The sequence below is a fragment of the Rhinatrema bivittatum genome, chromosome 7 (genome assembly GCF_901001135.1).
Source record: "Rhinatrema bivittatum chromosome 7, aRhiBiv1.1, whole genome shotgun sequence".
In the NCBI taxonomy this organism is placed as follows: Eukaryota; Metazoa; Chordata; class Amphibia; order Gymnophiona; family Rhinatrematidae; genus Rhinatrema; species Rhinatrema bivittatum.
Window position 1 is genome coordinate 190,430,633 of NC_042621.1, and position 12,864 is coordinate 190,443,496.

Below are 12,864 nucleotides of genomic sequence, written 5' to 3' on the forward strand. Positions count from 1 at the left end.
GAATGTAAGATAGTGAAGATGAAATGCTCCCCTAGGATGCATTACTGTATTATCTCAAATAGAGCAAATCCTTTGTAAGTTAAATGTACTTTTCTCTAAGATGCCATGTTTGCGCCTTGGTCCTAGACACATGACAGGCCCATTAATTTCTTTCCAGGGAGCAGTTATGGGTGCAAGTGATCTTTTCTTTTTTTTTTTTTTTTAAGACTTTGCAAGGGCTTTATAAAAATTGTTCTGCTGTATGTGCCAAGACCAGCAGAGCAGAGGAAAATCTTATTAGATATTTTCTTCATTTGAAGCTGGACAGTGCTGGGTTGTAGTGCTATCCATTCTCAGGAAGCATTGAGAAGTTGCTGACACTTTTGCGTCCATTAAAAGTTTTATGTACCCTTTTTCACCTAGCTAGCGTAAAAATGATCACAACCTGCAAAACGAATGTATCTTTTTCTCTAGGGCCAGTTTGGCTACTGAAACTTTGCACACCTTAAAAAGGCACGTTAATTAGAGACTTTGTCACATTGTTTAATGGCCTATGCATTTTATGAGACAGTTGCCGTAAATGGTCTCTTGATCCTTTTTTTTTGGGGGTGGGGGCTGGGTATCGTCTTTCTGCTCCTCCAACTCAACCACACCTGACCATGACCCTTCATTTGCAATCGCTCTGTCTTGTTTTATAACTCCCCTTCGCCCCCTGGAGCCCAGCGGCTGTCCTTGGTCCTAGAGTCTGCTATGCGTGTCGCCGGTGAGCAATGGCAGCCATTTCCTTCCCCTTCCTCTCTCCAGGGGCATCCCCCATTGCCAGCTGGCCTGAGGGACAAAGGTCAGGCTCACCAGTTAAGCTACCTCCCTTAACTCTTTGAGCACAAATGGGGTATTTAATTCTCTGTTTTGTATGGATATTTACTAATTACATGGGAGCGTGTGCATGCTGTGCAGTCTTCAGATCATCTTCAAGAATGTCATGTGAGTGTGTCAGAAGGGAGCTCAAGTCACATGCGCCCATTATAAAAAGAATATGAAACGCTTGGGGCTATGGAAACACAAACTACTGTTTTCACAATTCCAATGGTCTGCTGCAGAATTAAACCCCTTCCCAATTCCACAAGTATTCTGTGAGCACTTTCAGTGTAGACATCTGGCGAGCAACCGGTAAAAATCCATCTATAGTGCTGCATTTTACCTCTTGGTATGAATTATGGATGTTATTGTAAAATGTATTTTTTTAAAATTGAGTTGTGGTTATTAATAGTTAATGGTCTGCTGTAACTACTAGCTCGCTGGACAGACTGGATGGCCCATTTTGGTCCTTTTCTGCCGTCGTCTTTATGTTTTACTGAGTACAGCAGGAAGAGGGCAGCGCTCTGAGGGACACAGTGGAGGAGGTGTTAGGAGCCGGTGTGAACCGTCTGTGGTAGTAAAGGTGAATAACATCGGTTACTACTTGACGGTCATGGCAGGTGAACTGTGACTTTTTTCCGTGGCATCTGGACATAGCGTGATGAGATTACCTAGGCAAAAAAATTGATGTCTCTCACCATGCTCTTAACTTTTCCCACAAATGTGGTGAAAATGTATTTTGTGAGAACTGAAGATCAAATTTTTTTTTTTCCTTTTTCATGCTTGTTTGGGGGGGGGGGGGGATTTTATTTTTACCTGGTGGTTTCTTCTTCCTGAATTGGACCCTAGGGAGGGGGACCCTGCACCAGAGGCTTCCATTTTGCAACTTAAATGTGTGTTTTATTTTCCCTTATTTCACCTGGCCCAGTCATCATAACAGTCCTTGGTCAGGGGCCATGCATTGTATGGTTTTACAGCTGCAAGGAGATATGAGATAGAGGTTTGTTTAAATCATGCGTGGGGTGGGACGGGTAAACAGAACGCACACCTTTTCTTTACTCACAGGCTAAGAAAAGTTAACTTGCGATGCAATAAGCTAATGATATGCTAGTATATTGGGAGTTTAAAAAAAAAAAAAAAAAAAAAGGCATGCCAGTCCAAAAATGGGTGCAAAAAATGTGCTGGGTGCACATGAAACCTTGATTTCTGCAAAGAAAATTAATTTTTGTGTGCACATAGATCCATGATTTGTGCACACGTCATGTTTTCTGCGCATAAGTTGTGCGTTCAGGACACCCGCAGCACGGTTCAGCCCCGTAGAGAAACACTGGGTCCAGGAAATTTGCACCACCTCTGAGCCGAGTTAAATTTCAAGCCTGCACACCAAAAATGTGCACACAAAAGTTTTTGGGCAGAAAGATATTGTGCACACTGCCGAGCATTTATTACATCAAGCCCTCAGTTGGACCTCATCTGGCTGTCTTGTAAGGTTTGAGTTTCCACCCACCCTATTCTGAGACCCCACCCGAGCTCCCCATTGGACCTTCCGGTCTCCCTTTCTTTCTGGGAACTGCAGTCCTGCTTCTAGCTCTGCTTGCCCTGCGGGTATATGGCTTTATTAAGCCTTTCTGCTATTCAAATGCTTTGATCTCTTGTTTCTGGTATCAGCCAGATGCTGGAACGAGGGGTGTACCTCATCACAGTGAGGAAAGAAAGCCTAGAATCAAGAACTATATAATTTTACAGCTCCACATTCAAGTCAAAACTTTCTTAAGGTGCTTTGTAGCTGCTCGGGATGCTTGTGCTTCAAAAATCTGTGACAATAAATGACTACTAAATGTTGGGGGGTTTTTTTTTGTTTTTTTTTTTTTAAAGAAATGGATGTTTTATTTTCAAAAGCCTGTGAATAATTGCAAACTTCACTGCCTAGTCTTTCTAAGAATTCCTATTTGATTGGGCCAGCAGTTGGGGATGTGGGTGAAGAAGTAGAACCAGTGAAAGGTGCTTTTCTTGCAGGTGATAAGGAGGAGCAGCGAGGAGGAGAAGCTGCTGTGCTTGGTGCGTCCGCGGGCTGGCCACCACTGCCAGACGGCGGTTATTGTCATTCTCATCCTGGCCTGGGAGGGGATTCCACAGAGTTTGGCAGACAAGTTATACCAGGACCTGACTGAGAGCTTGAGGCAATACGGGAGTCCAACGACTCGGCGATGTGCACGGAACGAGACGTGAGTATCCACCAACTTCAGCAAATTGCAGATGTGTAAACGTTTTTGCATTCTTAAGGCAGCTCCAGCTTAGGTTAACTGCTTTAAGCGATAAAAGCCTTTGATAGTGTATCTGCTGAGCATCAAACAGGACTCGCTCTTCTCAAGAGTGTGTTTGCTGGGGCTGGAGAGTGCATTTAGGGGGAATAGGACTGGGGAACGGAAGTACCTGTGGAAGACTTTTCAGAAACTTTGCTTTTAGCAAGCTGCGGGCATTGCTTTTGTGCAACTGTTCTTGTACCTTTTCTGCCTATAATCGCTGCATTTTTGTTAGCTGTCACAGAAGTTTATATAAAGGCCCTGTCTGTGCAAAGGGACTGGGCCTTTCAGTCCTCTTTTTTTTGTAGTAAAGCTTCTCGTCTGTGACCCAAGACAAATGGCAATCCTTTTGAGTTACCATCAGCGCTTGATTACGGTTGGGGGCTGATTTCTGCCTGACGTTCTCAGCTAAATGCACCATTATGTATAAAGGGCTTGGGTTTGCTTTATCTTCTCTGATCCCTTATGACTTCAGCAATTCATAGAAGAGCAGTTGGCATCTCTAATATATCTTAAATCACTGGTGAAAGGGATATGGTATTCCACAAGTGATGTATTTAATACCTCTCAGCCATGTCTAGGTTTTGTAAATCTTTCCAAGTGTGGTTTTTTTTTTTTTTTCCTGTTTCCTGCTTTGACTATTTCTCCTTTTTTCTTTCTCTTAGCTCTGCATACTTGGGTTATTGAGTGGTGGTTTATTTTCTTTTAACATAAATTAACATTCAGCATGTTAATTTAAGCAGCTGGGAAGATTTGCCTGTTCAGAAATTAATTTTTTTTTTGTTTAAAATTGTTAAATTTTATATCGCAGCAATGAGATGCATCACAGGTGGTGAGAAATAAGCCCGTTGCGGAGGAACCAAAATAACCAAAGTATGTTTTGGTTCGCACCCTAATTGGAAGGAGACTGATAACTGGGGCAGTCTTGTGAGCTGGGACACTGCTCTGCTTCTGACCCCTAGCTGAGGGACCGGTGGCCATTGTCCTTACTGTTTCTCACAGGGACATTCGTTTTTCACTTTTTATTTTATTTCATCTGGGAATTGATCAGCGTTCTGTTACAGCAAAAATAAAAATGGGAGAGATCAATGGAAATAAATCACTCATTTTTTCCAGTGTCATTTTTGCTCCATGTTGTAATAAAATACTGACAAATTCTCAGGAAAAATAAAATAAAAGCTGAAAATGAAGGTCCCTAACCATGTGCCAAAAATTCAGAAAAACAATATATTAAAAAAAAACCTCCAAAAATATTAAAACTTAAACTAAAAAAAGATTTTAAAACTTTAAAAATGAGAAAAATGGTAAAGCCCATTTTTCTCCCTGTCTCCTAAAATGTTTGACTGGTTACCTGGGTTTTCTAAATATATTTCCACCCTGGACTTAGGAACCTGTTTGGGGCCAAGTGGAAAAGAAGTGACTGCTACTTCCAGGGAAAAGGCATGTAAAAATGCTGGGAAGCATCCTTCCCCCTTTCAGATTTGTCTGGAGCAATAGACCTGGTGTATGTCAGAATCATGTCATCTGGCACTCTCTCCTGTCTTCCAGTCGCACATGTGCATGTCAAGGCCTAGACCCTGAAACCTGTGGCGCCTCCTTCTCCTTTGGCTGTTCCTGGAGTATGTATTTTAATGGATGTAAATTTGCCAGAAGCAAGACCCCCAGGAAATTTAGACTTCTCACCGATGACTTGACGCAAGTAAGTGACTTTTCTGAGATTCTGCTGCTCATTTTTAGTTTTGTAGCCTAGGATCATAGACTGTTTAACATCGGATGGTAGAACCACACTCTATCTGATACATTTAAAAACGAACTACTATTGATAGCTCTTTGATTTGTAGTGTGTGTTTGTTTTTTTGCCTTTTATTCAGTAGTTGCTGAAACTGGTTCCAGAAGAACGACTTTTACCCTGGAAGGGAAGATTATATCCACTAAATATTCTGTGCAAGTGTGTATATGTGTAGTGAGCCAGTAAAAGTAGACACACTGCTAAGTCAGAAACAAATGCTATTATGTTGTACAGGAGGGGATCAAGGTGTGGGTGAGAATAACTGGAAGGAAACTGGGATAGCACATGTGACTTTGAATCCAGCACTCAGATTATGGCTGTTTAGTGTCTTAAACATGAGACTAACATTTTAGGTTTGTTTGGATGGTTAATGTATTCAGATTTAGCAGTCTGTGAATGTATTGTATACATAGGCGTATGTGTATGTGAGTATTTGTAATGCAGAAAGAGGAGAGGCATGGAGACATCACAAGGGTGTAGACCAGAATGTGAAGAGAACAGGATACATCCAAGCAGCTAACATAAGCAAATGAAATAATCTGATCTGAGAAAATGGGTTAATTTATTTAATATAATCATGATATAAAACAATGTAATCAAAATCGGTGTAAAAATCGTTTTACAAAGCATCAAGAAATCACAAACAGATGATAAAGTGCACGTAATCCAAATAAAAAATATTCCAGCTTGATCACGTTTTGACACGCTACCTGCATTGGGGGCGAAACGGTTTGAACAATGAAAACACAAAACTTAATTAGGAAAATAAAAATATGCAGAAATATCTATAAAGAAGAATTAATTAGTCACTGAATGTGCAAATGTTGTGAGATGAACCACAAATGTGGTGTTGGCAAATGTCCAGTTCTATATATTCTTAACAAAGCAGTTGCTGTGGATATCCAGTGATGGTTAATAGGCAGCAGCACTCAAAGCCAAGGGAGAGGACCACCTGCTGTGAAGCAGCAGCAGAGAAACCCTTCTGCTATTCATTTTTTTTTTGGTAAATCATTTTTATTGAGAGAAAGCAAAACAAAACAAGCATGTAAAGATTCATAAGATATGTGATAGACCCAAACATAGAAAATGCAATCGCAATATCTTCGGTAGTATAGAATCCATCCTCGGCAGAAGCCTTATTTTTCAGAGCAATAAAACACCCAACCCAGCTGAGCTTGTAACAATCATTCAACCCTATCTGAACCATTGATACTTCATTCATCCCTTCAGCACAACCACCATAGTCATCGATCTGTGAAACATGATGTAGATGCGGAGGCCATTGGTTTCCCCAAGTGGCTTACCAATGTGTTGAGTATTCCAAATCCAACAACCTTTTCTGTTCCGTCTGTAGCAATGAGTTGAAAAAGTGCACCTTGCACGCCCCGAGCCGCACTGCCTTCCCCCGTTCCCTTCCCCCTAATCTGACCTCCCCCCCCCTCCCCCACCTTTTGCGCATGCTGGCACGCGATCCCAAGCACAGCGGCAAATGCTTGCCGGCTCTCCCATGCGGTTTACTGTTTCGGCCCAAAAGTGTTTTATTTCTTCTTGCCTCTTTTTTGAATTTTTCTGGGATCTCTTGATCTCTAACTGTCTTGCTGCCTTCACAGCTCCCACAATAGCACTTTTCAGTGCCACCAATCAAAAAAACAAAACAAAAGGAAGATATCTATTTTATATTAACATCTTGAAGAGAGTACCAGGTTGCAGGGAGAAGGGCACTGCACAGAGTGGCTTCTGAGCCTGCAAATTAGGATCATGTCTGTTACTGCTGTCTTGATTCTGACCAAGACTCAACCAGCTGCCACCATTGTGGCAGGATGTTCTCAAGGACACACAAACCAGGCCTTCAAAATGTCCAAGATCTGACAGTCTCTGCAGCATAGACATCGCTCTCTCTCCCATTCATCTGGCTCCAGCATGGCATCATCCCTGCAGTGTCCTCCTACCTCATCACCTTTGGGGTCCTGTAATGGGGATGAGCAAGTCAAGAAAGCTTGGGGCACCGGAGTGCTCCATCTCTGTGCCATATTTCTGGACCCTATCCTCCACAGAAGCTTCTGAGGTTCCCCCACAAAAAGTTCTGCTCCTCTTTAAAAGCTTCCTGCAAACACAGAGTGCACTCAGCACCATCTGTGCATGTGGTACTTTTCTGGCACCATTGGCACTCTGTGCATCACGACCAGGGCTGGTGCAACCGGGTGTGTATACCGTGCATTTGCAAGGGACAGCATTCATGGGAGGGCGGCAGCAGTGAAAGCAGGTAAATTCATGGCAGTCTGATCCTCAGCCTCCCGAGTCCCACTTGGCCAGTGTACTGAAGAGCGGAACGTAATAAAGTTAGAAGCACAGAGTCATGATAGAAAATTGCCTTGGAGAGCATATCCCTCTCCCTCCTTCCGCCTGCCACTGAAGCCAGCATTTTTTTTTTATTTTTTTTTAAGATTCAATTTCCTTGAACCTCCCTAAAGCCATGGCTGCTGAATCCAGCAGAGGCATGTGGAGCGGTGTCGTGGAACACCCATGAGCAGCTTGTTTTGATCTAACTGGTTCCTGCTCTGTGCCACTGGTGCTGGCTGCCAAGAACAGAAGGGGCTATATCAGCAGGGTAGGCAGAATTGCTTTCAGGCCTATTTAAGCCTGTAGGGGAGCTTATCCTGCAGAGGAACTGGTTGGAAGGGGGGGGGGGGGGGGGGGGGAAAGCAGGAGCAGCTGCACAACTTCTGAGCGAGGCGGGGAGCCCTGTATAAAGAGGAATGGGAGCCTTCCCGGATTGTGTGTTTGTGTGAATGGGAGCTTTCCTGGATTGTGTGTGTATTTATGTGAATGGGAGCCTACATGAGGGGTGTGTGTGTGTGAAGAGAGGTTTGCGCCATCCTCACTAATTCACGAGAAGCTCAAGGTGACAGGATATCAAATTTTTTCAAGTATAGGGGATTTTTCCATTCTTATTAGTTTTAATTATTGGGTATTTGATGTCTCTGCTATTTTGAAATATTTTATTGCTGTTTAGAAAAATTCTAAATTTTTTGTGTTCTTAATTATTGGATGTTGTTCTATTCATCAGCTCTTTGCTAATATTATTTTTATTAGTATGGTTTATTATGCATAAGCTATATTTCTTAATTTTGTTTGATTTATGAGGAATGTTTGTTTTACCATTGCTGCACTGCATAAATGGTCTGGTTTGTTGCAGTTTCCAGTTCAGTTTCTGTCTGTCCATTTCTATTTATTCTTTATGGTCTCTTTTTATTCTGTATTTGATGAGGGGTCTGTATTCAGCATCTGTGACGTGTGGCGCATTCTGCTAGCATCTAGTTTCTGTGTAGGGGGATTTATAAAGCCTGGTTTGTTCTGCCATTGAAGCATTCCGCATGGGCAGTGCCATCGAATCACTCATCATCTGTGGTGTAGACAACATTGCGGAACTGTTAACATCATTGAAGCACAGGCCTTCCACTCCTTTGGGCCCGCCTTTATCCACCCCAGAAGGTTCTAGCGATTTGGGAACCATGTGGATTCCTTCCTCATTCCTGGCTAAAAAGTTGCCGATGTCTCTTAACTTGTTCTATCCAGATCTGAGGACCTTTTTTTATTGACTCCCGGGTGCCAGGCTGTTTACTCCAGATCTGATTTGCTCGCTCCTGTCCTTGCAATCTTCAGGAACATGTGGATAAAGGTGAACCGGTAGATATAGTATACTTGGATTTTCAGAAGGCGTTTGACAAAGTTCCTCATGAGAGACTTCTAGGAAAAGTAAAAAATCATGGGATAGGTGGCGATGTCCTTTCGTGGATTGCAAACTGGCTAAAAGACAGGAAACAGAGAGTAGGATTAAATGGGCAATTTTCTCAGTGGAAGGGGGTGGACAGTGGAGTACCTCAGGGATCTGTATTGGGACCCTTACTGTTCAATATATTTATAAATGATCTGGAAAGAAATACGACGAGTGAGATAATCAAATTTGCAGATGACACAAAATTGTTCAGAGTAGTTAAATCACAAGCAGATTGTGATAAATTGCAGGAAGACCTTGTGAGACTGGAAAATTGGGCATCCAAATGGCAGATGAAATTTAATGTGGATAAGTGCAAGGTGATGCATATAGGGAAAAATAACCCATGCTATAATTACACAATGTTGGGTTCCATATTAGGTGCTACAACCCAAGAAAGAGATCTAGGTGTCATAGTGGATAACACATTGAAATCGTCGGTTCAGTGTGCTGCGGCAGTCAAAAAAGCAAACAGAATGTTGGGAATTATTAGAAAAGGAATGATGAATAAAACGGAAAATGTCATAATGCCTCTGTATCGCTCCATGGTGAGACCGCACCTTGAATACTGTGTACAATTTTGGTCGCCGCATCTCAAAAAAGATATAATTGCGATGGAGAAGGTACAGAGAAGGGCTACCAAAATGATAAGGGGAATGGAACAACTCCCCTATGAGGAAAGACTAAAGAGGTTAGGACTTTTCAGCTTGGAGAAGAGACGACTGAGGGGGGATATGATAGAGGTGTTTAAAATCATGAGAGGTCTAGAACGGGTAGATGTGAATCGGTTATTTACTCTTTCGGATAGGAGAAAGACTAGGGGGCACTCCATGAAGTTAGCATGGGGCACATTTAAAACTAATCGGCGAAAGTTCTTTTTTACTCAACGCACAATTAAACTCTGGAATTTGTTGCCAGAGAATGTGGTTCGTGCAGTTAGTATAGCTGTGTTTAAAAAAGGATTGGATAAGTTCTTGGAGGAGAAGTCCATTACCTGCTATTAAGTTCCCTTAGAGAATAGCCACTGCCATTAGCAATGGTTACATGGAATAGACTTAGTTTTTGGGTACTTGCCAGGTTCTTGTGGCCTGGATTGGCCACTGTTGGAAACAGGATGCTGGGCTTGATGGACCCTTGGTCTGACCCAGTATGGCATTTTCTTATGTTCTTAACAGTGCCTTCCTGTAATGCACTAGGGATATTGCAGGAAGATGAAACAATTCTGGTGCCAGAGGAGGATAAGTCCTTTCTAACACTGACCCAAACATTCCAGCGGTCTTAGAACAGATCATGGAGGTAGTTAAAGGCTTCTTTTCTTCCCTGATAAACTGCTCCCATGAGGATAAATTGCAGCCTATCCTCATACAGCTGGCAGCATTGCATCACCTCTCAGAGGCCCGGATGAATAGTCTGGGCCAATTTTTCAGTCACTAGTTAAAAGAAATAAAGGTGATAAGGGGCAGCTCTGTCAGGTACCCCACAAAATAGGGAGCATAGAAAATGGATGACCATTAACTATAACTCTCACCTTTTGGTTCAGAATAAAGGGCACCTATCCATGGTATAAAGGTAGAGGGAAACTGATACTTTTCTCCTAGGTCAAGCAGGATGGTAGTCCTCACATATGGGTGACATCAACAGATGGAGACTGGCAAGGAAAACTTTTTTTTTTCCCAAAGTTTCTAGAAGCTTTGACTGGCACACTGAGCATGCCTAGCATGCCACTATCCGCGTTTCCACACGAGGTCCCCCTTCAGTCTCTCTTCCGTGGTGCAGTAACCTTGCGGTTTTGGAGCTCTTTTATTTATTTTGAATTCTTATATACCGACATTCTTGTATAATTTACAAATCATATCGGTTTACAATACAACAGAACAATCGCGGCTAAGGCGTTAAATTAAAACATAGCGTCTAATAGAATATAAATATGAAAACATATGAACAATTCGAATAGAACGTAAAGGGGACCCTAAAGAACATTAGCACATTAAAACTTTAAAGCATTAATAGTAAACATTAGCATGATCCGAAAACCTTAACTTTAACACCTAAGTATAATAGTTCGGGTTACCTTGGCATAAAAGATGACACAGGGTGTGAGAGGGACAAGGGAAAGGGTAGAGATAAGAGAGGAGGGGGGAAGAGAGAAAAGGGCTGTTGGAGAAGAACAGGATAAGGTAATTGAGGCAGGAGAGATCCTAGATCCCAATTATGTCCTGTTATGTCCTTTGACCGGTGTCAGAATGGTCTTGGGATTCCGGGAAGGCTTGTCTGAAAAGCCATGTTTTGAGGTAAGAACATAAGAAAATGCCATACTGGGTCAGACCAAGGGTCCATCAAGCCCAGCATCCTGTTTCCAACAGTGTCCAATCTAGGCCATAAGAACCTGGCAAGTACCCAAAAACTAAGTCTATTCCATGTTACCATTGCTAATGGCAGTGGCTATTCTCTAAGTGAACTTAATAGCAGGTAATGGACTTCTCCTCCAAGAACTTATCCAATCCTTTTTTAAACACAGCTATACTAACTGCACGAACCACATTCTCTGGCAACAAATTCCAGAGTTTAATTGTGCGTTGAGTAAAAAAGAACTTTCTCCGATTAGTTTTAAATGTGCCCCATGCTAACTTCATGGAGTGTCCCCCTAGTCTTTCTACTATCCGAAAGAGTAAATAACCGATTCACATCTACCCGTTCTAGACCTCTCATGATTTTAAACACCTCTATCATATCCCCCCTCAGTCGTCTCTTCTCCAAGCTGAAAAGTCCTAACCTCTTTAGTCTTTCCTCATAGGGGAGTTGTTCCATTCCCCTTATCATTTTGGTAGCCCTTCTCTGTACCTTCTCCATCGCAATTATATCTTTTTTGAGATGCGGCGACCAGAATTGTACACAGTATTCAAGGTGCGGTCTCACCATGGAGCGATACAGAGGCATTATGACATTTTCCGTTTTATTCATCATTCCTTTTCTAATAATTCCCAACATTCTGTTTGCTTTTTTGACTGCCGCAGCACACTGAACCGACGATTTCAATGTGTTATCCACTATGACACCTAGATCTCTTTCTTGGGTTGTAGCACCTAATATGGAACCCAACATCGTGTAATTATAGCATGGGTTATTTTTCCCTATATGCATCACCTTGCACTTATCCACATTAAACTTCATCTGCCATTTGGATGCCCAATTTTCCAGTCTCACAAGGTCTTCCTGCAATTTATCACAATCTGCTTGTGATTTAACTACTCTGAACAATTTTGTGTCATCTGCAAATTTGATTATCTCACTCGCCGTATTTCTTTCCAGATCATTTATAAATATATTGAACAGTAAGGGTCCCAATACAGATCCCTGAGGCACTCCACTGTCCACTCCCTTCCACTGAGAAAATTGCCCATTTAATCCTACTCTCTGTTTCCTGTCTTTTAGCCAGTTTGCAATCCACGAAAGGACATCGCCACCTATCCCATGACTTTTTACTTTTCCTAGAAGCCTCTCATGAGGAACTTTGTCAAACGCCTTCTGAAAATCCAAGTATACTATATCTACCGGTTCACCTTTATCCACATGTTTATTAACTCCTTCAAAAAAGTGAAGCAGATTTGTGAGGCAAGACTTGCCCTGGGTAAAGCCATGCTGACTTTGTTCCATTAAACCATGTCTTTCTATATTTTCTGTGATTTTGATGTTTAGAACACTTTCCACTATTTTTCCTGGCACTGAAGTCAGGCTAACCGGTCTGTAGTTTCCCGGATCGCCCCTGGAGCCCTTTTTAAATATTGGGTTACATTTGCTATCCTCCAGTCTTCAGGTACAATGGATGATTTTAATGATAAGTTACAAATTTTTACTAATAGGTCTGAAATTTCATTTTTAGTTCCTTCAGAACTCTGGGGTGTATACCATCCGGTCCAGGTGATTTACTACTCTTCAGTTTGTCAATCAGGCCTACCACATCTTCTAGGTTCACCGTGATTTGATTCAGTCCATCTGAATCATTACCCATGAAAACCTTCTCCATTACGGGTACCTCACCAACATCCTCTTCAGTAAACACCGAAGCAAAGAAATCATTTAATCTTTCCGCGATGGCCTTATCTTCTCTAAGTGCCCCTTTAACCCCTCGATCATCTAACGGTCCAACTGACTCCCTCACA

General features: G+C 42.1%; 1 protein-coding gene across 1 annotated transcript in view; it reads left to right on the top strand.

Moving 5' to 3' along the window:
* The window catches only part of TET1 (tet methylcytosine dioxygenase 1), a 133,801-nt gene that overhangs the window by 51,587 nt on the left and 69,350 nt on the right, over positions 1–12,864 (top strand). The window contains exons 5-6 of the mRNA XM_029609677.1: positions 2,854–3,062; positions 4,689–4,839. Coding sequence (XP_029465537.1) covers positions 2,854–3,062; positions 4,689–4,839 — 360 coding nt within the window. The remainder of the gene's footprint in view (positions 1–2,853; positions 3,063–4,688; positions 4,840–12,864) is intronic.